The sequence below is a fragment of the Lingula anatina genome, chromosome 1 (genome assembly GCF_051362555.1).
Source record: "Lingula anatina isolate TDL-2025a chromosome 1, LinAna3.0, whole genome shotgun sequence".
NCBI lineage: Eukaryota > Metazoa > Brachiopoda > Lingulata > Lingulida > Lingulidae > Lingula > Lingula anatina.
In genome coordinates, this window is record NC_141767.1 from 26,212,822 (window position 1) to 26,237,312 (window position 24,491).

The 24,491-nt window shown below is 35.1% G+C and overlaps 3 protein-coding genes across 4 annotated transcripts; 1 reads left to right on the forward strand and 2 right to left on the reverse strand.

The window, feature by feature from the left end:
• Positions 1-32: 32 nt before the first annotated feature.
• Positions 33-3,496, forward strand: LOC106164517 (glutamine amidotransferase-like class 1 domain-containing protein 3, mitochondrial). Its single transcript, XM_087000739.1, has 7 exons — positions 33-215; positions 396-448; positions 1,056-1,166; positions 1,389-1,508; positions 2,009-2,101; positions 2,283-2,438; positions 2,751-3,496. The coding sequence occupies exons 1-7, from the start codon at positions 105-107 to the stop codon at positions 2,878-2,880; spliced, it is 774 nt and encodes a 257-aa protein (XP_086856865.1). The 5' UTR covers positions 33-104; the 3' UTR covers positions 2,881-3,496.
• Positions 3,497-7,619: 4,123 nt separating this feature from the next.
• Positions 7,620-13,056, reverse strand: LOC106159754 (protein phosphatase 1 regulatory subunit 3B). 2 transcript variants are annotated; one of them, XM_013536156.2, is made up of 2 exons: positions 12,886-13,056; positions 7,620-9,969 (listed from the first exon to the last, which is right to left on the reverse strand). In XM_013536156.2, exon 2 carries the CDS (start codon positions 9,960-9,962, stop codon positions 8,973-8,975), a length of 990 nt encoding a protein of 329 aa, XP_013391610.1. In that variant the 5' UTR covers positions 9,963-9,969; positions 12,886-13,056; the 3' UTR covers positions 7,620-8,972. The 2 variants fall into 2 exon arrangements, with proteins under 2 accessions (XP_013391610.1, XP_013391609.1); XM_013536155.2 differs by lacking the exon at positions 12,886-13,056 and adding an exon at positions 11,517-11,708.
• A 2,949-nt stretch (positions 13,057-16,005) lies between these two features.
• Positions 16,006-24,483, reverse strand: LOC106159755 (DNA replication complex GINS protein SLD5). The gene is made up of 7 exons (XM_013536157.2): positions 24,276-24,483; positions 23,765-23,911; positions 23,426-23,479; positions 22,923-23,020; positions 22,586-22,674; positions 21,667-21,757; positions 16,006-16,473 (listed from the first exon to the last, which is right to left on the reverse strand). Exons 1-7 carry the CDS (start codon positions 24,363-24,365, stop codon positions 16,377-16,379), a joined length of 666 nt encoding a protein of 221 aa, XP_013391611.2. The 5' UTR covers positions 24,366-24,483; the 3' UTR covers positions 16,006-16,376.
• Positions 24,484-24,491: the final 8 nt, after the last annotated feature.

Genomic DNA, 24,491 nt, shown 5'->3' on the forward strand with positions numbered 1-24,491 from the left:
ACGATGAAAATAACCACCTATCAAAATATCCTTTTCATTTAGGTCCACTACTAACGTTAGAGGGATTCCCCAAACAACGAGACGGGACACATTACAGCATCAAAATGCTCGGGTTTAGGGGGTTTTATCGCAGTGTCACGACACCACTTCATCACCATGTTTTGTCTAAACACGGCATAAGTACAACTATTGTAGCTCATAAGAAAGTAGCCGTGGTAAGTTGAGAAACATGACCTTCAGTTTCACGAGAAATGCCCAGTAATGTGAAGTGCGCCATTTATTAACGTTATATGAAGTACCAATATTTTTTGTGTTGATTGTCATTTGAATTTGCCTTTAACCATCACGAAGCCAACATGATTACTTGTGATGATATTTGCTTACTTAACTTGCAGGTTTTGTCTGGATGTGGTGTTTTTGATGGAAGTGAAGTGCATGAGGCCTCAGCGTAAGTTGCAAGATTTGTTCGTTGTTTGTCACTGGATGGTACTGCTTTTGAGGCTTCACTGTGCTAATTACTGGTGTTTTGTAAGGTTTTAACTACAGTAAGGTGACCTTGGATGTTGCATCTGTGATGGTTACAGATTCCTAAACACGTAAAGGTACAGGGACACAACGAAGGTTAGAGGTTTATACATGTATAGTAAAACAAAACTTATTTTATCGTAAATTCCAACAAGTGTCCTTTAGGTGTAATCATCAAGTTATAAGGTGTCCAAAGCAGTTTACACAATTAAGATTCACAAGCCCATTTTTTGGTTGTACAGGTAGGTTTCTAGATTTTGAGTCATTCTCATAATGGAGTTATAGAGACAAGGAAAATCAATTGATTTTGTTGCTACATATGAGGTCTAATCAGTGGTGTATGCCTTTCATTTTAAACATACATGTACTCAGTAGTTGCCAAAATGAAACTGAAGATTCTGAATGTTCTAAATGCTCTTCACATGATTTTAGTATTGTTCCCAGTACTACTGTAGTAATTGCACTCAATGCCCAAACAGTTTTTTCTGTTTAATCTTTGCACTAGTACATTGAAAATGTTGTAACTTTAGGTGCTTAGTACATCTGAGCCGTGGAGGTGCTGAGGTTGCTATGTTTGCACCAGACATGGAACAGATGCATGTTGTTGATCACACCAAAGGAGAACCCATGGATCAAAAGAGGTGAAAGATTATCTCAAGGGTTTATTTTGAAACAAAATATTGATTAAACTAGAAAGATATGGTATTTGTTTTATGAATGTTATAGCTGTTAACTAAAGTATGTTTAAAATCATCATAAGTTTTCCTGGCAGGCTTAATTACTAGAAAGATTGGTAGTGCTTAAATCAATTAGTTTGTCAGATATATGTTTTTTTCTATGAGATTAACTTTTTATGATTCCAGAAATGTTTTGGTTGAATCTGCCAGAATTGCTCGTGGTAAAATAGAAAAACTATCAGATCTTCAAGCTGAGAATTTTGATGCCGTTGTTTTCCCTGGAGGATTTGGGGCTGCAAAGAATTTGTGAGTTTTAAGGACACAATAATGAAAATATTTTCTATTACTTTGACGCCTGGTCTAGTGCGTTACAAAATGACAAAATGTACTCGTCTGGAATGAGAGGAAGCATTCTTACTTACAAGTTTAAATATCTAACTTATTCCAATGGATTTATTTTGTTTAGTTACCTGAAAAACAATTTTTCTGACACTTCTCTCCTTTCAAAACTTTTAACTAATCATTCATATATAACTAGTTAAAACGAGTATAACTAAAAAGAGTTAAAATGCAGTGTTTGAAAAATGTACCTTAACATTTTAAACAAAAAAAGGATGGTTACTGTTTATAACTTTGAAAAATGTGTATATAATGGTAGTAATTAATTTCCAATTTTTGTTTACATTCCATTAAAGGCTGTTCACAGCAACAGTTAATCTTGTCAGTTTTACATTTCAGTTCTAAATTTCCATAAGAAGCATCTTTTTTTTAGAAAAGGTTTAATTAATACACCCTTGCCTTTTTAGATCTGATTTTGCTGTAAATGGTGCAGATTGTTCAGTGCAGGCTGATGTAGAAAATATTCTAAAAGATTTTCATAGTTCAAAAAAACCCATAGGGTAAGTTTTTTTTAGTGTTGATCAGTCAGTAAGTTTGTGTAAAATTCCTAATTTATCACTTAAAAACTTCACAAAAAATTAGATTGGCTCTTTGCATATTTAAGAATTCACTGCTTGCTGAATAATTTCTGTAATAAAGACTAGGAAAGGGAAATTTTTGAAACCTGATGTCTCTCCTCAGATTATGCTGCATTGCCCCTGTGCTGGCTGCCAAGATTTTGAAGGGTTGCGAAGTGACAGTGGGCTCAGATAAAGAGGAAGGTGGGAAGTGGCCATATGCTGGAACAGCTGCAGCAATCAACAGCATGGGAGGAAAGCATGTTTGTAAACAGGTTACAATATCCTTTTAAAATGTTTATTGTATTGTTTTATTTTTATGTACTGGGTGGATTAATAAGATTTATTCATTTGCCTGATAGTTGAACTTGATAATTGATGAACTGATAAATTGATGAATAAGATCGTCTTTAGAGCCTAACACATCTATGAAGTTGTGCATATACTCCGTTTATTTCACAACTAACACATTGTGATACATTGTATCATAAGCGACCTTTTCCCAAACCTATTCCAATAAAATCCAGTCCAGATTTTGCAGGTAAGATCTATAACCATCAGTTTTTAAGTTTTATTCCTTAACTTATTTGTAAGAGGCACATGTGGATTCAAAAAACAAGATTGTCACCACCCCAGCCTATATGTGTGAAACTGCAGTCCATGAAATATATGATGGCATTGGTAGCATGATCCAGAATGTCCTAAAGCTGGTCGAAGACTAACTGAAGAGATTTTTCTTTATAAAGGCAGTGCTTTTGGAGTTGGACATTCTTGCTGCATGCTTCGTTTACAAAGTCCAGAAGTATATAATAACATGCAAAAGCATACATTTTTTTGTGTTGGTCACATTAAAAGGACATTCTTATAGGTTCAACAGCCCTAATACCTTTCGGATGGGTGTTCCCCTCCCTTGGCCACTTTGAGGCTTGGGTAAAGTAGTCCTGTGGTTTACCTAGCTACTTCCATGTACAATTAAATGACAAACACAAGCAAACAAGAAAAGCTTAAATGTACACATGTGGCTACTGCATGGTACAATGTATGGGTGGTCAGTGACATGCATAAAGGCAAGATCCTGCTCATTCTCATTTAACACAGACTTAAGATCTAAATGCCAACTGCAATCACTCAAAAAATGTGGAAAATTATGAGGGGGAAAAGGGCCTCTTTTGTGTCTTTTGGCACATTTTCTGCCCGCTCAATGGTAGGAGGTGCCCTCTTATAAAATTGCCATGTGTTAAAATGTCATTATAGGCTGCACAGATGTCACGTTTGCATAATCATTGCTGTAATGTATTCATACCTGAGATGAATAAAATGTGGTGTAAAGAATGTTAATGATCTTGTCCTGTGAGGTTGTGAAAGGTTAAGAGAGGAGAGCTGCTGAAAAAGAGCTTTGGCGTTTTGTTTTACGAATTGAAGATCAATTTTTGGAAGGGAAAATCATTGCATGCTATTTTAATATTTTAGCTACAGTATACGTCAGTACACGCATGGTTGTCTTCATGAATTGCTGATTAGTCATCTGAGCCTGATGAGCTTCACCTTTTTGAATGCTGCTGCACAAATAGATGATCAAGTCAGATATACGTGAAGACTGTGTAGATTCTGGCTGGGTTGTGGATAAACGACCGCAAATAATATGCCATTTTTTTCGAATCTTCTACCAAATTAGTAAAAAATAAGCGTGATAAGTTTTTTTCAGTGCTATTTACGTTACGATGAGCCCAACGATTGTTAAATAGTGACATCTCCACTTTAATTTGTTGGCAATTTGCAGTAGTATATCTAAAACGTTCCGTGGCCATTATACAAGCACGTGACACCAGTCGTCGTTTTGCTTATCTCGTATCTGATGTTGTACTTAATGTATTTCAAGCAATTTACCGCATTGCTCAGTGTTGCATCGACTGAATACGTAAGTTGAAATCTCCTGACTTCGCAGTCTGTATTTGAGACAGCCCTCGTTTACCATCATGTTTAGGTTGCAGAAGTCCGTTTCGAATTAAGTTTACTGTAAATTGACAAAATAAATATTACGCCTGGTCATGTGAAAACTAATCCAAACTTTCCATTTTGCGTCAGAGCTTTCCTGTGACAAGCGCTATCAAACGGATTTCTTTTTCTGAAAAAAAGTGGATCTTTTTTACTGCGAAACCTACAGGTACGTGGTTTCACAGAACATATACAGAAAGTATTTTGATTCGAAGAGAACCTTCTACCGACCAAAATGGCTTTTGACCTCCAAGGCCCTCAGAATGCCTAAAAACTGTTACAATGCATTCTGTGGTTTGCGGAGAAATCACTGAAAGGATTCTCGCCGGCATGTTATTTTCTAACAGAAAAAAAACTGAATTCTCTTGATTGAAGAAAATTAATATCTTTTGTCCAGTGGCAATGACAGTCGATTCCATTAATTACAGTTGTATAATTTGATATCGAATTTTATCAAAGAACTATACAAAGTCTCTACGAATCAGATCATTCAATTGTATTCACTTACAACACGCGAGTAAGCAATATAAATATGGTTGGTTATGAAAGCCTTGGAAATATTCTGCATATTTTTCGTCATAAATCGATGAAAGCATAAATTGCAGTCAAGTTGTACAAGCCAATTATCTTAAACTTGATTTGCAAATTTATCCAATTGACAGTTACACATACAACAAGGACGAGTCTCATATTTCTTTCTTTTTGTCCATTAACAGTCACTACAACTTCGTATGTATTTGATGTCGTAATTGATGCCATCGCCTTGACAAACAAGTCTTAATACCTTTACTATAGATGTTCCTTCGTGATATAGATAGACCTACGTGTCTTTTATCAGGTTAGACCTGGATAGCCAGGATAGCTTTAGAATAAAGATGAGAGACGGGGTTAATGTCTGTATGCCACACCCGTAAGTAGGTGTCAACATAGCCAGTTTAAGAAATGGTTACACTCCTCCTAAGTCAAAAACTTTCAATGCACTTATTGTGCAAATGTGAAGTAGCTTATATGTGCAGTTGACCTTAGCGGTAATGCTTCTCTTCACTTTGAAGAGATGCATTAAAAACCTGGGCAACAACCGGTAGCTTGAAAGACTTGAAAGAGAAGTTATTATGCATGTATGATTGTTCCCTCTACCAGGGCCGCAGATTGATTTTTCATTATATATATATATATATATATATATATATATATATATATATATATATATATATATATCTGGCCAATCCATGGCACATTTTCTCCAACCTGCTGCCCTGGTAGAGGGTATGACCGGAGCTTGAATACGCTTTATGCGTTGAGGAGCAGGTAGACACGTTAAAGATGAACATATATGCATATGTAAAGGTCCCAAAATTATATTTATTATTTCTGAATTTTCTGCAAAGCTACTTATCTCTCGGAACCCATACCTTAAAGTAGATTATACCTCTATAACAAAAGTACCTGATGTCAATATTTCGTTATGGTTTAAAGAATCATGATTCGTTTAAAACTAATTATATTATTAAATTAGAAATGGTCTAGAATACATCGAATCCATGTTCAGGGACAGGTCGAGCAATAATCCGTATGAAAAAACGCTTTCATTTCTCGAGATAAATGACCTTTTGTTGTGAAAACCCCGTACAGCCTATGGTTTATGAAACACTTCTCTGATGTATGAATAATCAATTGTGACGGTGGTTAAGTACTTTTGTAATGGTCCCTCGCTCATGTCTGGAATTCTTCATGAATTTTATAATTCATATGGATTTACCGCTACACGCGACCTTATCCATTATGAAAACTTCTGTAGAGCCTTTTCTTCTATTTTATTTTGATCTATTTCACAGGATCTGGAATCTTATACGTCTTGTACAGTACAGTAACAGGGCATAGGTTATTTGAGGTGAAAATATCCAGGCTAGTCTTACGTCATACAGATTGAGTAATATGGTTGCCTCTGTCCTCAGTTGACCGTGAGTGAGTTGACCGTATGTGATCTCGCTTACCTGCGAGCTTGTGCGACTAGGCCGAACAAGTAGACGTGCAAATTAAAGCGAATGGATTATATGTATATCATCAGTTGTATCGGAACTACATTTTTTGTCTTTAATTCACCTTTGGATCTCTTAATCTGTTTATGTAAACTTTTAAAGTGAATTTATCGCAACACGCAGCATCAGTACCATTTTCATGACTTCTGGAAAATGTTCATTTAAGATATAAAACTACGGTAGCCAATAGATGGTGACAGCATGGAGATTGTTTGAGGTTGATAATAGCCATGAAGATATAAATTTAATCAACGAACTAGATTAAGTAATATGACAAGCTCTGTCCTCAGTTGACCAGCTGCAACCTCGCAAACGGCCAGCAACTGTAAGCACGACGACACTTTCGACACTTTTGTGACCATGCCATGAGAAGCTTAGGCAAATTAAAAGAAATTCCATGTATCAAAACAAAAACTATTTTTGAAGAATATAAAAAAATGACCTTAGTCAACAGATTATTACTCATTATCGGGTCCCTTGTTGAAGCCATTAACATTGCATAGCACGCAGTGCTGCTGTTTGCTGATGGCATGAATCACCTGCTACTGCTGGTGGGTTCCAACACACGACATGAGTAATGTCTGGCAGATATATTTAACATCATCCTTTTCTGAGAGTACAGATCTTTTCTAACGGTATCAAAATTTTATCTAAATTTTCTGACTGAAGAGAAAAAAGATCTTGCTTCTTTACGCAGCAATGTAATGAAACTGATCGCATCAAGAAAGCCAGAGTACAATCTAAAACCATCAACAGTGTGCCATTGACCTTTACAACGTAAAATAATACTAGGTAATTCAATGTTATAGTGGATGGTAGAACAAACGTACATGTTGCGAGCATTCCGATAAATATTTTAATGCACACCAAAACAAGCAGTATCTCAGCACCTGGTCCATATTTTACGGGAACATCTGGGACGAAAAAAAGCCAAGGTATTAAGTTCTTCGGTGCAATATATATTTTTGAATGCACTTCTTTTTTTTATTAAGTACGTAACTACGTAACAAAAAGAGAAAATGTCAAGGCTCACCTACCTCCTCAACTACTTTCAGATAGGGTGCCCCCCCCCCCCCCCTTCTTGAAGTAAAGCACACAATTAAACTTTTAAGTACACACACTGATTGGCGACATAATGCTTATTTATCAAGTGAATTTGATAATGTGTCAGTGCATTAATCTTTAAATAACTATATGACATGTATAAAGAATGTCTGCCAGGTTAATTTAAGCCGAGGGATTCAAGGTTGCTCAAGTGAAGGTCAGGTAAACAAGCACAAGAATAGCACCCTCTCTTAGTTAGGGCAGGCGAATACCTTTTTGTGCAGCAGTATCATGTAGGACCGAGTAAAACAAGATTACCTAAATTCAAATATGTACTTTTAGGTTGTATCAACTTCAAATATAATCAATCTGCAAAACAAATATTTTAAATATAATATTCCAATTTATTATTAGATAATAATACTGTCCATTTTTTTACAATTGCACAAATTTAAGCACAGCCTACACAGATTACACTTCAGATTTTTTTCATTTATAAATGCACTATCTTACAATTTAACGTTGATGCACATGTAAATAACATTTGCATGCTGTGTTATTGGATTTAGCTCTGTTTCTCCAGTAAAAAAAGGTATTCATTTGTCTACGTAATTTAAGCTCAGCATCATATGCCACATTAAAAAGATGGAAATGATAACAAAACATGAACATAGGGATATTTCACAAAACCATTATACATAAGATGTCTTTGTAGAATTTCACTTTGAAGTACGAATTATCAGCCAATTTTCTTCAAAGCAGCTATATACAGTGCTCAATGGAAATTCATATTACTGAAAACACTAACCCTGTATATTTATGTGGCAATACAACCATACCTGTAAAAGTGGTTGATTGATGCCATCAATCTCCATATGAATTGATTAAATTCCAACTCTGCAGCAACTTGCACCTCCTTGTTAAAAAAAGGCAATGATGTGCATAAAATAATGAATACAGGTGTGGATGACTCAAGGAATCATAAACAGTGAAAAGGTGCAATATTCTACGAGCTGAGGCAATTCACATTCTGCATAAATTTATGTAACCGCAAACATGTGGTCTGGGTTCATTATCTGGCTGACAATCATCTTTATCATCAAAGAGACTGTAGCATTCAACTTCATGGACGGTAGTTCTTTTCCCCGTTTCTAGAGATGTTTATTGGTTATAATTAAGTGCAAGAGGTAAAAACCAGTTTTTGCTATATCACTTGGATAACAGACCTCTGAAATACCACCATCACTGTGAAAGCATTTACTTAAATATTGCTGCCATATGAGAATAACCTAAGACTGTACAGTGTGACATAGTCTAGTCCTGGATCCATCCTACTTGTATAAAGAAAATGATGCAAATTTGTAGTGTTCCACAGACCTGATCAACACCTCAGTTGTACTGTAAAATGGCAAACCCATGAAAATAGTGAGCATTTGGGTTTGCACCGAAATGAACAATGTGAGGCTGTCAAATCAAGTGGTACAATAGCACTTTTTATTATACCATTTCTTAACATTACCCAAGTTTCAAAAATATGGCTAGTGTATACTGGTGCCAAAGCACTCATAATATGGACTACTCTATATTGTTAAAAAGAAACATTGTTTAAATGTATAAAATGGCAAAGATTTTAAATGCCACCCAAACCAAACACATGTTCAGTGTTGTAATATGTTGCAGAGGAGCTGCCTCAAATCAGAAAATTTCAAAAACATTCAACAATTATAACCGGATTACTACCAATATGGTACAGATGTATCCACATATTTCCATGAGGAGATATCTGCCCAAGATTTCACACCTGGGAGGTCTGTGACAGTCTGAACATACTTTGGAGTATCTGACACATGTCCCGAATTGCAGTTTGCTTTAGCAATTCCGTAATTCTGCCCATCATTGCTGTCCCAATGTTGAATGCCATTTTCTTCATAGCATATAGCAAACTCAATTCTCTTAGATGGGTCAAAAGTAGCAGGCACATCAAACTCAAATGAGAATGTATCTATAGAGGAATATTGCGACGATTCCCCTGCACCCAGAGGCAAATACTCTGCTGGTATGTCATCATATTTGCCCCAAGAGTCATGAGTAAAGCGAGCAAAAACCTTTTTTTCAAAGGACACATTTTTTACTTTCACTGTACCATAAACATGATACTCCTTTACAATAACATTTTCCAGTGACACAAAATTATTCTGTATTTTATCTCTGAACTTCATATAGTCAGCTGCTGGTTGAGGAAACTTGATTTCCAATGGTGCATCACTTGTGGCTGATGCTTTCACTCCTTCTGTGACTGCTTCCAATATAGACTGTGGAAGTTTAGGAGGTTGATCTGAAGGCTCTGTCATTATCTTAACTGTTGAAAGGGCAAGCCCATTGTAATCAGCGAATGTTACCCTTTTCTTGGGTCTATTATTTTTTGACAGTATCAAAAGAGAATGAGGAGCATCTGTCACTGGGGATTTGTCTTCTGGGGTTGTCTCTCCTCTGAAGACATCTTGCTGATCATCAGTGTCCACACATGACTGCAGCAGGTCGAAAGATTCATATTCTCTCTGTTTGAAGGATTGTTTGCAACTGTCTCTTAGCTGCTGCAGTAAATCATCTCTTGGGTATTCATAGAAATCAAACACTGGGGGACTTGAAGCCAGCAGATATGACGACAGATCTACTGGCATGTCTGATCTTTCAGTTCCAAGGTGTGGAACTCCTACAGCCAACATCGATTCACTGTAAAACAAAATTTAAAAAAAGGTTATATATATAACTGCCTGGTGACTAAAGCAGCAGGCATAGGCAATATATAGTCAAATATCAGAGAAAAGTTGGATTCTTGACAATCAAGGAACAATTAAGACATTAAGATCGCATTCACAACGAGTTGAGCCAGGCTTTACAAATCCTAGAACTAAATATGGCGGACGTACATGAAAGAAAAACCGCCTAATCTTTTAATAGTCTCTCCGCCTCTCACACGCCTCCCCACACGTAGTCCCTGCGGGGGTACAGTCATTAAATCTCGGCTCCATTCCCCATGCGGAGGCTACCTGAGAAATATTAAGTGCGCAAATTCATAGGGATCTAAATCGTGAAAACACCCCCCCTTCCAATAAAGAAATTAACCGACGATAATTTTTCACAACAGCATAAGACGGATGTGAAAAGCCATTCATTTGCGTTGGTAGGCCTACTCCAAAGTAAAATATCACGTGCATTAATTAAGTAGGGTATCTCCCAGGACCCTGAATATCTCTGGTGACATTATCTCCGTAGATAGCCGATTCATTGTTGCTCTACGGGTCAATTCATTCTTTTTTCGCCTCTGTTTTAAAAGATAATAGCTTTTTTCCTTCAATCGCCTCCAGCCACCATGCTTTCTTCATCTCGAGTTTAATTGGTGAGCATGCGCACTTAATATTTCTCAGGTAGCTTCTGCATTGCGAATGGAGCCGAGATTTAATAACTGTTCCCCTGCAGGGACGACGCGTGGGGAGGCGTGTGAGAGACGAAGAGACTATTATCAGATTAGGCGGTTTATCTTTCATGTACGTCTGCCATATTTAGTTCCAGGATTTGTAAAGCCAGGCTCAACTCGTTGTGAATGCGATCTAAGACAACTACACAAACACAATGTTGGATCAGATGAACGGTTTTAATGAGGTAGCTTTATAAATGTAATACTCTAATCAGTAATTTATATGATATATTGAAAACATATTGAGCTTTGTGTACACAAAAGCATGTGGATTTTTGTTTCCGTGTTTTGAGCATTTGCCGGTAGTCTTACATGCATCCCGGTAGTTGTAAAAACTCTTACTGAATAATTAAAAAAAACAAAAAAACAACGAAGTGCACCATCGGGATACTTGTTTTGATAATTACTGATTATACTATTACATTTTTGTTGTGAAATGCGATTCATAATGTAAATTATAACATAAGTTGCGATCACGACGACTAGAATGACTACTAATCAATAAATGATATTGGTCGTTTCCGTTTGCTGGCTGTTACATACCGTAGATCTATATCTGGCATTCGTTAGTTGTAACAGGGAATATAGCTAGTTTAATTTGGAATGTTGTTTAAACTAACGCTCATGAACCATCTATTATTTAAATGTAAAGAGAAACTAAAATATTTGAGACTGCATATTTTTTCAGTCCGAGTCCTTAATTTTTTTCTTTCGAAAACGTGACCATATAAAGGCATTTCACCTTCACCTATATCAACCACAAAATTCTAGCATCTTGATATCAAATGCTCGAATAACTCACCTAGCTCATCTTCATATTGAGTACAGTCCCCAATGACTACCCTCGAGTAAAGCTATCTCCTTTAGAGCTAGTTTCACGCCATTATCACGTACGAGTGAAATGGAACGAAAGCACAAGGTCATTAGTGTACTTCCCGCACGTGAACAACAAACGCCAACCAATCATAGGGCGACAAGACAAAAGTTCATCCAATCAAAATGACTTAGAGAACCTTATATGAACTTTACAAGAACTGGGTCACGTGTGAACCAATCGCCGACTCACGTGCATGGCTTCACGAGACAACTAAAAGAACATTCAACCTGATGGCCGCATGTTTATTGAACAATTACTGACCTATGTTCGTCTGCGACTGCCAACCTTTCGGCAGAGGTGTCATATATTTATACTATGATATAAATGTGCACATCTTAAGTACACTGGGTGGAAGTTGGGGGGGGGGGGGGGTGGAGGGAGCGTCACTGATCATGCCAGTCAAGCACTCCCTTTTTATTTGGTGTTGGCCTCAGTAAAATAAACATGTCTCGTCTGCCTCAACATACGGTAGACGGCCTACATGCTAAATGGCAGAAGAGGATTGTGAGCTTGGCATGGCAAACAATACATTTACAAAGACTGGATAATAGCCTACATATTGACATAAAATTTCAGAAACCTCAACGAAACCAAAATGAACTTCACGTGAACAGAATCACGCGTGATTCTATCGCCGCCACACGTACTCAAGCGTCTCCGTCTATTGTCTATACTAAGGCACAAGTACTAAGCAAAGCCGCAAGCGTCTGTCTATAGGCCCCCTACTGGCCTGTCAGGGGTTGAAAAGGGGGGGGGTGGAGAAAATGGGGGAGGGCAGCTATCAATGTAACAAACGTACCTCACCTGTTAATTGTACCCAATGGTAACTGGAAATGAGTTTTGAATAAAATCGACAAGGAAACCAATCCCAAACATACGATAAATTTTGCTTACAAATACGATAAACTTCTCAACATAGTGGATTTTCCCTTTTCATTAAAACAGATAAAATAAAGACAAAAGAGAAGATATTGGAAATATCGCAGACCTTACAAGTACATCTTGATGCTTATACAATAATTTCCTTTATCTCACAAACCCGATCTGTAGGTGTGCATTTCCCCCAACCCTTCTGTGTTTATGCGTTTGTTAAGGGTACGTTTACTACCAAATCTACTGTATTGAGTATTTAAATGCTGGCAAATCTCACCGACACCTGCAACCAGTAGAAAAGCCTGTAAGAATCTATTCTAGAACCGGCAAATCGGCGTTTCTACCAGAATTCCGGTTAACATTTCTACATGTAGAGTCTCTAATCGCACTTTCTTCCCTAACTTTAAGTCTTAATACTCACCTTAACCGAATACAAATCCCCTGATAGATGTAGCCTGCTTATAGACAGTGTAGAGGCTGCAACGTCAATCCTTCATAGCAAAATGTTCACGATGCTCAAGTGGCTCAGTCGCTCAGTTAGCTAATGGTGTTTACATCAGATGCACACAGTGAAGGTCATGCGTGAGAAAAGCCCCTGACATCAGCATTCACATGCATGATGCCGGCCTTGACATGTATGCCCGTTTTAACTCAGCCTCCCTGGTAATATGGTGTAGTTTAAATATACTCTCTAAATCTATTCGAGAGGAATTGATGTTCAACCGTGATGTTTTGTTCGGCAACCTATGATGCAACCATTTTTCCTTTGTTTCACGTAGATCTAGCATACGACAAAAATACATACAGGTATTGCCAAACGCCGAATAACAATGTGCACAAACTTGAGCAGTATTACTCAAGCGTGAAAGAGTTTTTTAAGAACTCTCTTTTAATTAGCTTACTAAAAAGTTTGTTTGTTCAGGAGCTACAACGTACAGGTATATGTGCTGTATGACTGAGTCTGCTGTCCAGCAGGAAAAAAATGTCCCAACAGTGAAGGTGGCGGTGTCTGGAACTTTACAAAACTTTGAATGCCCAATAAACAGTATGGAATTATTATTATTCAGGGTGTCTCGATTTTATACAAGGGGCCCATTAATATGATATTGATTTACCACTGAGATAAGAAACTGACACATGATTACATGACCGTGAAAGTTTTATAATAACAATTAAAAAAATAATAATAAACGCGTCTGGGGTAAACTGAGCCTTCTTCTAATGATAACCGAAGACTGTTGTGACCTGAGATTAGGCTAAAAATAAAAATCAACCCCTGCTGCTGGTATCAAGAATGAATGGATTCTTGCAGGTAGGCTTTTTTTACCTCGTGAAGGTGAGAAGCATGAAGAGCAAGTTCAGCCTTAATTGACTGTAAACAACTAAAGGGTATGGTATTAAGACGATCTCAAAAACGCGTTTGATTAAAAAACAACAACACCTATTTGACATTGGGAATCGTTCTTGAAACGTTATTAAAATTAACATTTTTGCTTATCCTGCCACACACTTGAAAAAAAAATCACTACTCTGAAGTGGTGTGTGCAGACAGAATATGTTTACAAAAACAGGCAATAAGAAGACTGAAGACCCACGAGTACACGCACTTATCATGCGGCACCAACGTCTAGGGCATACTCTACGGCATAACCGAGCACTGTTATGACGCAAGTATGCCGTCGTAAAAAGTAAGCATCTGTAACGACTGATATGTTTATGCCCCGTCAAGGCCAGACAGCTGATAAACTGTAACATTAATACTGATCTGATAAACTTTTGTTAGAGCCTTGCGCACAGATCTCGATAATAAGATGAATGATTAAATTGTACATCACTACTAATGAAGTCGCCAGCGTGATAGTTTTAGCTTTCGTAATAGTTTTTATCTTTCGTAATGGTTTTACCTTTTATCTTTTGAAGAATTACTATTATCAATCTGGTCACGGCAGTTCAGATGTAAAATTCGATGGAAACCCTGAATGAAATTAGTTTTGGATTGTATTGTATTATGCAGGCAGACGCCAAGGAGCCCATTATCATTTTTAATGGTCACCGAGAATATTTAAGAACACAGTAGAAATTTGTAAAATAATAAATTTATCTGATCTAACTGTGGACAGAGCATCATTGCTAGTTTAATCATCACATGCTGAACACAATCAATTGCCAGAGAGAGACATTAAATTTGCATGTCAGAAACATTTATTAGATAGATTTTATCTTTCAGCTTATGTCATCTTTTTTTTTTTTTTACATATATGGAGATACCACTAGAAACCACTAACATTGTACTGTTTGAATGGAATGCCATATTTGGAAAAAAAAGCTTACTGTCCACCAAATGCCAGCTGAATAATGACATTATTTGTTTTACAAAAAAATCTTGCTGGACGGTACAAAAATGTATACAGAATGGCCAGAGAAATATCTGTGAATATCTACTGAAAAAATATCTCTGTGACTCCTGTAGAGAGTAGGAAATTATTGTCGTATCAGTTTTCCAGAAAAATTTAGGGTGCCCAAAGTTTGAAAACTTATCGTACTACTCATATAGTATTTTAAGACACCTGGGAGACTACAGTTTTTAGGTACAGTACAGACTCTATAAAGTATCTCAGATACAGCAGTTTTTAGAATCTTTGCACCACCTGCAATCACTTTATTTAATAGCATTATTGAATTGATGATATCATCAAGTCACATGCTAGAGGATTGAATTTTGTATTACAGTGGCCTACTATTAGGATAAAGACGGTTGTTTGAAATAAATGAAGCAATGCATTTGCAAAGCTGACTCCTTAATTAAAATCCTGAATCACCTACTCAAATTGTTTTAAATTCTCAATATATTATAAAAATCAATTTATACTAAAATGTTTTGAGAGAAAATATGATTTTGAGGTGTTTACTGGCCATTGGTTTTCATGACACTTTTATAGTGCTGACCTGCTGTACTTTTTGGATATTTTCTATTCAAATTTGACCAAAAAACACTTATCATATGCTCTAGTTCTGTTCTGTTTCAGACCATCAGTTCCCTTTTAAATCCCCAATTTTCCCCATAGGCCCTGAGACGTGGGTGTTGGGATAATGTTTTTAGAGAGGTAACCTCAGGTGCCGCAGCCTCAACTTTATTTGCAAATGACATTTACTGGCAAACTTGAGATAAAGTCAGACATGCTTGCTTTTTTGGAGGACTGGTTTACAGTCTGATAACCTTTTTCAAGGCCAATAATTTTGTAAACCAATGTGAGGGGTTCCCACCCTGAGCTTCAGAGATAACTTGACACCAACCTCTTCACTATAGCCTATCTTCATCATGTCAAGTTACACGACGAAGATAGGCTATAGTGAAGAGGTTAGTGTCAAGTTATCTCTGAAGCTCAGGGTGGGGGTTCCCTATTTGCATATGAAAAATGTATTATAATGGATAGAAATTTGAAATTGTTCTGGATAACTATCAAAATGAAGCATAAGGTAACATCAATGTGATAACTTTTGTGTGGTGTCATGGTTTAGTTTAATCACACTGAGACAAGAAAACATTTTCAGATTTCTTTTATTAAATACAGTGATAAAAATTTCAGAGCAATGTTTGATCACTATAAATATTAATCTGTTGAAATATTTAGAAACTTGCAAAGTCTTAATGTTTTTAATGGATATTATTTGCTTATCATATGCATCTGCTTTTTTGAACAAGCAAATCTTTATTATCCAATATATATCCTCTTCAATATCACAATCTACACCTTCTTAAACATTTGAAGTGAATAAAATTTAATCAGATGAATAAAAGCATTTTCAATTCTTGTTTGTCTTTAAAGATCAGGAAATCACTTTCCTTGAAAATACTGCTGATCATATTTGAAAGATCGGTTTGTTGCAAATCTATAAAAACCACAAGTCACTTCAAATGAGTCCAACTGCTCCAGATTCCACTAGTGTTGCTACTGGTCTGTACCTTACGATCAACTGATCTCCCTTTTCCAAATCTATCACCTCTTCCCTGAAATTGTAAACAGAACAAATATAATGTCACTGGATAAATATTTCATCCTCTTCTGGAGTGCCTGTCAGTAACTTAAATGTAAGAAAATTATTTAAGCTGATGAAAATAGTAAAATATTAGGTTGGAAAATACCCCCCCCCCCAAAAAAAAAGAGGTTTATTAGTATCTAAAATGGAATGTTTGAATGATATGTTGATTAAGCAAAAAATAAGTTCCTACTTAAGAAGTAAAAGCAAAAGGCCAATGATGAGACTTGAGAAGAACAAATGATGAAACTAATGGTTGGAAGAGCAACGAAAAATTAAACATAGTTTTAAAAGATAATAAAAAAAGTTTTTTTTTCTATAATAATAAAGTTTATTCAACTTTTTTGTAACTTCAATTAAATGAAGTATAATAAAGAGGCATTACTTTAGAGTACCAATATCTATGATTTCCTGAGTCAATCCATAAACACAATTTCTATGTAAATATTAGACATTTTCACTTTTCACCAACTTAATCAAAGACATGAAATGACAACAAAAACCAACAATCATCGCAGAAAAAGGGAGGTCATGACCCAAGTTTTAGCTGCTGAGATGAGTTAGAGCCAGTATTGCCATAGCAAAAAACATTAATTTGAGCTGTTTTTTAGAAACTTTAAGAACATAAATGTTGACAACTGAAACGGTATCAGGCCAGGGACCTTATGTCAATCCTCCCACCTACTCACTGTCAGTTTTTTTTTAAACTTAATGTGTCTTCTCATGTTATCTGTATTTTCAAAATGTAAAATACATTTTTAAAATAATTTTGGTAAACCTGCACGTTGCTGACAACTTAGGCACTGGGTTGCATAACATTTGAAGGCAAAAAAAAAAAAAAAAAAACTACAAGAATGACTAGTTTAAGTTAAAACAGTCCTAGCCTAGACATCACTTGAGATGTATTCACAGTAGCAAGAGCACTGTAACAAGATAAATGACAACACCCTTAAAGCATCTGTCTTCATGTAAAAAAAAAAACAAGTTTCCATTCTATGCCTGGGTAACCCAGGTGACAGGGGTCATTTAAGACCCTACATTTCAATTTGATTAAGTTCACAAAGCAATGGTGTATGATGTATCACAGCTTACAATGGAACTGGTTTTACATGAACAAGCCAGTACTATCTCTTCCATGATTACAAAGGATGGGTGCAAATGAATTAAAGTCACAGGAGCTTTAGGGCTTTAAAACCTTGTTGAGTTGAAAACAAAATTCAACTTCTTCTTAAAAGCAAAGCTAAAAATTGCAAAATAAAAACATACATAAAATATAATATGTAAATCCTTACTGAACTTTGTCAATTCATGCCATTTTTACAAACTTCTGTAAGAATAGTATGATTTATTTTGAAAGATGCACAGTTTGGTAAATCTCTGATATCAAAAAATTATCGACCAATATCAAACTTGCCCTTCTTAGGGAAGTTTCTTGAGAAAATGGCATGTATACAACTGAATAACTATCTAGCTCAAAACAGTCTATATGGCAAGTTTCAATCAGCTTATAGAGAAGGACATAGCACAGAAACAGCTCTCCTAAGGGTTCATAATGACATCATGCTTTCTTTAGACAAACAAAAAGATGTTATTTTAGTCCTTTTAGATCTGTCTGCTGCATTCGACACCATTGACCACAACATACTTCTGCACAGACTACAGTACCGATTTGGAGTAAAAGATTTAGCACTTAATTGGTTAACCTCATATCTAAAAGATCGAACACAAAAGGTGTCAATTGAGTCGTTGCTATCAGAGCCCACTATTTTAGAGTATGGTGTCCCTCAGGGGTCTGTGCTAGGTCCATTGCTCTTTTCATTGTATATGCTACCAGTAGAAGACATTATAGTTAAACATGGTCTCAACACTGTCATTTTTGCTGATGACACTCAAATTTATGTCACAAGTGAAAGTAATCGCTCCATGGCTATCACCTCAATAGAAACTTGTCTAGTTGAGATCCGAAATTGGATGAAAACAAACATGCTAGCACTAAATGATGGAAAAACTGAACTAATATGGTTTACATCAAGGTCTAAGTCAGACAGGGGAAATGCAATGAAATCTGATATTTGTATCGGTGGTGTCAACATCAATCCATCTAGCTATGTGAAAGATTTAGGTGTCACCTTTGATCAGTATGCAACTATGGATAGACGGATCTCTGAAATTTGCAAATCGGCATCATACTCACTTTGGCGAATTAGTAAGATACGTGACTTACTGGACAAAACTTCAACTGAAAAACTAGTCCATGCTTTCATTACTTCTAAGCTTGATTATTGCAACAGTCTCTTATATGGTTTAGGCAAAAATCATCTGAACAAACTTCAATTAATTCAAAATTCTGCAGCTAGGCTGGTAACTAAAATGGGATGGAATAGCCGAGAGCATATAACACCTGTTTTGATGGAACTTCACTGGCTTCCAGTAAGAGAGAGAATTTTATTTAAAATTTTATGTGTCATTTTTAAAGCAGTCACTGAGAATAAACCACTTTATATCTCAGAACTTATGAAGCAACATCAGCATGGAAGAGTTACCAGGTCTTCAACTTTTAGTCATTTACTTTTAGAACACAGTGTCTTAGAGAAAAAAGCTGGTAAATTTTACGGTGAAAGGGCATTTATGATATATGCACCCAAAGTTTGGAACACTTTACCCTCTGAAATACGAGCAGCAGGTGACATAGATACTTTTAAAAAGCTTTTGAAAACTCATATTTTTAGAATAGCCTATCAGTAGCTATCATATAGTTAATTTTAGTTTTTAATAAGGTGTACTGTAATTTTATGATTAATTTTAAATGTTGTCACTTTAGGTTCTTATCATTTTAGAATATGAATAATTGGTTCTTTAAATTAGTTCTTAGTCCTTTAAAATTGTAATGTGTTCTTATATTAGTATTGTGTTATTTAGCTCTTTTAAGTGAATGTTGTAAGGCGCATTGAGATTTTTAATGGAATGCGCCATAGAAAAATAAATTATTATTATTATTATTATTATTATTATTATTATTATTAAAAAGGAAGAAATGTTAAATTCTGAAATGTTAATCTGCTTTTAAACAGATATTTAATTACGAAAAAAGAAAAAAAAAGTACATAAAAAGCAAGGTGGACCTCTGTCTTTTCTCCCTTTCCTAGAAGATATGTGGACTGGATTTATAATATTAATTTTAAAAAAGGTGGGAGGCTACATCCATCAACGTGCACATATATTAAGGCTTATTTCACAACCAGACTGGAAGCATTTATATCTTTCTGTTATCTCCAATGTCCAGTATATACCAAGAACACCATCAAAACCTCTTTTTCATAATCTGTTGAATATCATGTCAAACCAAGCATGAGTTAAAAACCAAAAGACCTCACATCAGGTTAATCCTAGAAACCACATTAGTGTAAGAAATTTGGCCTCATCTTTAAACTGTCCAACAAACCTTAAGCAATGATATGAATAAAATTAAAAACCATCACAAACCCTGTATCTAGTGTTTTCTTTAAAATGTGCAATTGGACACCATACATAAGAGCACATTGTTTCAAACATGTAATTGTCATGCCTGCCAATAATCTGTCCGTGATACAGTCAGAGATAATACTTTACAGGAAATAGTTTCTACATTATGTTACTTTCTTCACGCCTTTGATTACTCTGGTAACAACTGTGCCAAGGAGCTCAGGATATTTGAAATCTCATTAAAATCCAAGTCACACTCAAGCTTCCTGTTTTATCTACTGTCTGGTTGGTCATGGTTCAGTGTTTACCTCATCAATCAAATAAACATCAAGGGTTTCATTTTATCAAGAAGTTTAGACACGACTACCTGTGTTTCAGGTTTGATATACACCATGTTTTGCATTTTCAAATCTCCATAAAAAAGCAGTTTTTTTTTGCAGGCATACGTAGAAATTTCAAAGTGAAGAAGCTGGATTGTATCAGATCCAACACTCAGGCTAAACACAGGTATATTTGAGAGAAAATAAATGAATAACTAATTTACAAGTGACTTTGGTTAAATTAAAATTCTAGAGATCTTAAAGAGAATGTATACTACAATTAAGCAATAAAAATAAAAATTATACATTTTCCCAGTGTATTAAACTATTTTTTTGTGATCCATCAATTAAGAATTCCAAACTAAAAAGTCCCCAAAAGGGCTTTAAACACCATCTTCTGGAATTGGCTTCAGCTAAATGAACAGCTCAATTTGAGTAAATCCAATTTTTAGCAGGAGTAATAGTTTCATAATCTGATAAAAAGGTTACAAGCATTCAACACAAAATAAATACAAACAATTTAAATAGAACATGAAGACCTCTTTCACTGTTTCTAAAACATAATATTTTCCTTTACCTTTATATTTTAAGAAATCAAATGATATGACAAAACTACTATGCCTCAAAATTTTGCTGAGATGAAATGCTCACTGTTTATTAGAGATACTGTCATTAAAACAAGTCACATTATTACAAAATTATTTCCAATAACCAATTACAAAATAAAATAAAGTATTGACTTAATACTGAAACATAACAACTCATAGCAAAATTCATCAAATTTATCAACACTGGATGTGGTTGTATCAGAAATGGATTGTGTTAGAGAGGATATTAGACAATAGGGTTGAAAATGCTGTAAATGTTCAATAACTTTAGTAAAAATAAACCCATTATGCCAATTTCCATCAGCCTTTTCACCAAATAAGGCCTAGCAAATTCAAAGTGAATCGAAAATACTTTTTGCAGTAAGGGTACAAATGGTATAAAATATAATATCAATCAATAAATGTCATATAAATAACCAATGTTAAAGCACTCATTTTTAGCAACACCAGATACGGCATTTTTGTTACCTAGTTGAGTAATGGATAAAATTAGTACTAGTTATCTAAAGCAAGATTATAATATTCTAGCAAAAAAAAAAAAAAAAAAGGGTCAGTCTTATGTTACAGATGTTACATAAATAACAAAACGCAGCATTGTGAATAAATTAGCTTTCTACAATGAAAAGCTAAACAGAGAAAGCGTGCACTACTTTAGTCATCACAGCTTGCTTGGAAATGCTGCCTAACATGCAGACTGGTGAAATGCATTACTATTATCAATAAGCAAATATATTTCAAGACAACATGCTTTGTATCCTCAGCAACTGTACTCACCCTGCCTCTGCAGTTTCTTCTTCAACAAGGACACCAGCTGTATCTTCATTTACTCGTAAAAACACATAGCTATCCAAGTTGGGTCGCATTACTAAAATAAATTGAAATATTTAACTAGCAAATAAACAAATTTATACAAGTAATATAAATCTCAACTTCCACTTATCTTTATGATCAGAAATTGCACTCATATTTGCATCAGATGGTTCAGTAATCAATTCAGGAAGACATTTATTTCTTGCATCTTTAAGGAATGAACATTTATAGTTATAACAATAAATTTGTATAGACAGGACTGTTTAAGGATATTGTAACCTTTTATTATCATCCAGATACCGAAAATTATTAAATAAAACACCTTTCTTTGTGCTGATCTAAAACAATAAAAAAACACTCGAAAATATAAAATATCGGCTATTTTGAGGTGAGATAGCAATCGGTATAGGGCGTTTATTCATCCCTGAACAAGATTTTACCACTAAAATTGGCCAGAGTGTAAAGGCTACAATCCTGTGCTGTCATTTTGTTTAAAATGCTTTTGTTAAGGAGTTATAAGCTCCTAATTACAGATTTTGATTACAGCGTTGAAACGGTGATTGTGGGTGCTCAGGTAAAAGAGAAATTTGAAAAACTGATTTTTCAGTTTTTACCCCAAAATCACCATTATGATGTCACCCGTAAGATGACATATGTGTAAATTTTAATTAATTTAGTCACTGAACACTATCTATTACCCAAAAGAATGTATATCAGACAGTAAATAAAATGAAAATCAGCTAACCCATCCTCAGATGACCAGATTAACAAGAAAATATCATTACATTATCATATGATTAATTCTATAAAATTCATCTGCAATACAAAGATCTAGTGTATTGTATTTCTTGAAGTCTCATTTGCTTTTCTGCTACATTTGTACCTGTATGTTTAGGATCTAGAGCTTGTAAATTTGGTGGCATGTGTCGCAGTGCTAATACTTTGAAGTGATTTTCCATATTTTCTGAGTATCTGAAAAGATAAATTGTTTTAATTGTTTAGTTGAAAATGATTTATGACATTCAAATAAACAAAAATAAACAAAAAGCAATTTTATAGGTAAGTAATACGTGTCTGAGTATATATAAATATGAAAGCAAAACTTGAACATGTTTTATGACAAAATAAGACTTTGTTTTCTCAACTATGGAAACTAGTGTTCCTATTCTTGAATCTTCAGAAATGATAAGCACTCATAGAAAGGCATCAAATTATCTTACTCCTTTGCAAAAGTATATTCATCAGGTGACATCTGTGGTGTCTCATCACTCCCTCTAGCTTTTTCCTGTTCTAAAACATGTGCTGTGTATTTTTCAATCTAGAAAAAAAAAAAAGATTTCAATTTCCACATTAGGCTGTAAATTGGTTTTGACATAATCATGTCAACTATGGCTACAGTTTTATTGCTTTTGTATATTTCTTCCACAAAATTCTGGGAAGCAAGAGCCTAGATATATTTTCCTTTACGGGAATTAACGGTAGCAAGCTCCTATTATATAAAATCTTTTTATCAATGCAATAATGCAATAGACCAAAGATAAAAAAGTGCAAGCTGATAACAAGTTTATAGTGAAGACAAACATTACAACCAAAGTAGATTTTTTATTTGACTCTTAATGTGAGAAAGAGGCAAAGGGCAGCGAAAGTGAAGTAAAACACCATATTTGAAGACAAATAATTTAAAATGCAAGCATAGAGAAAATAAATGATAAAATGATGATACCTTTTGTAATCTTGTTCTTAGATAACTACTGATAAAGAACCGTATCCTATCTATCTGGAAAGAACAAAAAGAAAAATATACAAATTACAAGATCTGATGCCATTCAAATTTAATTTTTATAAAACTACTGGTCATATGTTGGAAAAGATGTTTATTTCAATCATTCTTCCTTACTGAGGAAAGGGATTATAAAAACACTGACAAGAAAGTTCACATTAAATACTTAAGTTAACTTTGATCACTGTTTGTTAGCAAGTTGTAAATAAGTCACTTTGCTTTAACATCCTGAAATACATATATATTAGGGTCCACTTAATTTCTTCTTTAAAAAATACTTACTTCCATTTTGTGTATGCCAACCCTAAAATCTCCTTTTTTGGCTCTTCTTATATTTTCTTCCATTTCTTTAATCTGTTCCAACATGCAGTCCACTATGTCATTTTTGATTTCCAACAAATCTGGTGAAAATTTTTCGTTCAGCCACGCCTGAAATAAAAAATTAAGTTTGAAGGCTTCAGTATGGGTCACCCAAAATCAGTATTATCAACTTAATCATAAAAAATAACACATAGAGATCTAGTACAGGGTCACTTAATGAGTGATCTAAAGGCACAAGCTCAACAACAAAACCATTTAATTGGTACATAACTCCAGGAACAGTTAGTATTACTTGTGCTTTCCATTCCACGCCACCAGTTGTTTTCATCACAGCTGCCTTAAATAAGTGATTTGTGTCTGACGTGTGTTAAATGCATGTGCATACTTGTGTAAAAGTTATGTTTGTCTTATGTAATGCGAGAGAGAGAAGATGAGGGAGAGACCGAGAAAGAGAGACTTAAAGTCGACTTACCTCTTCAAGTTTTTGTAACACTTCTGCTGCAGTCATTGATTCGCCTTCTTCACTACTCTCATCCTCTAATTCTTCTGTTAAATCAGCCATTTCAATACAGATTGTATTTTACGCTTCAATCAGCGGTAGTGAAGGTAGCGAAGGTTCAGTCAAGTGTCTAAAAGTGTCTTCCTTGCCGCCATATGGACACAATAAATGTGATTGGCTAAAAGATAT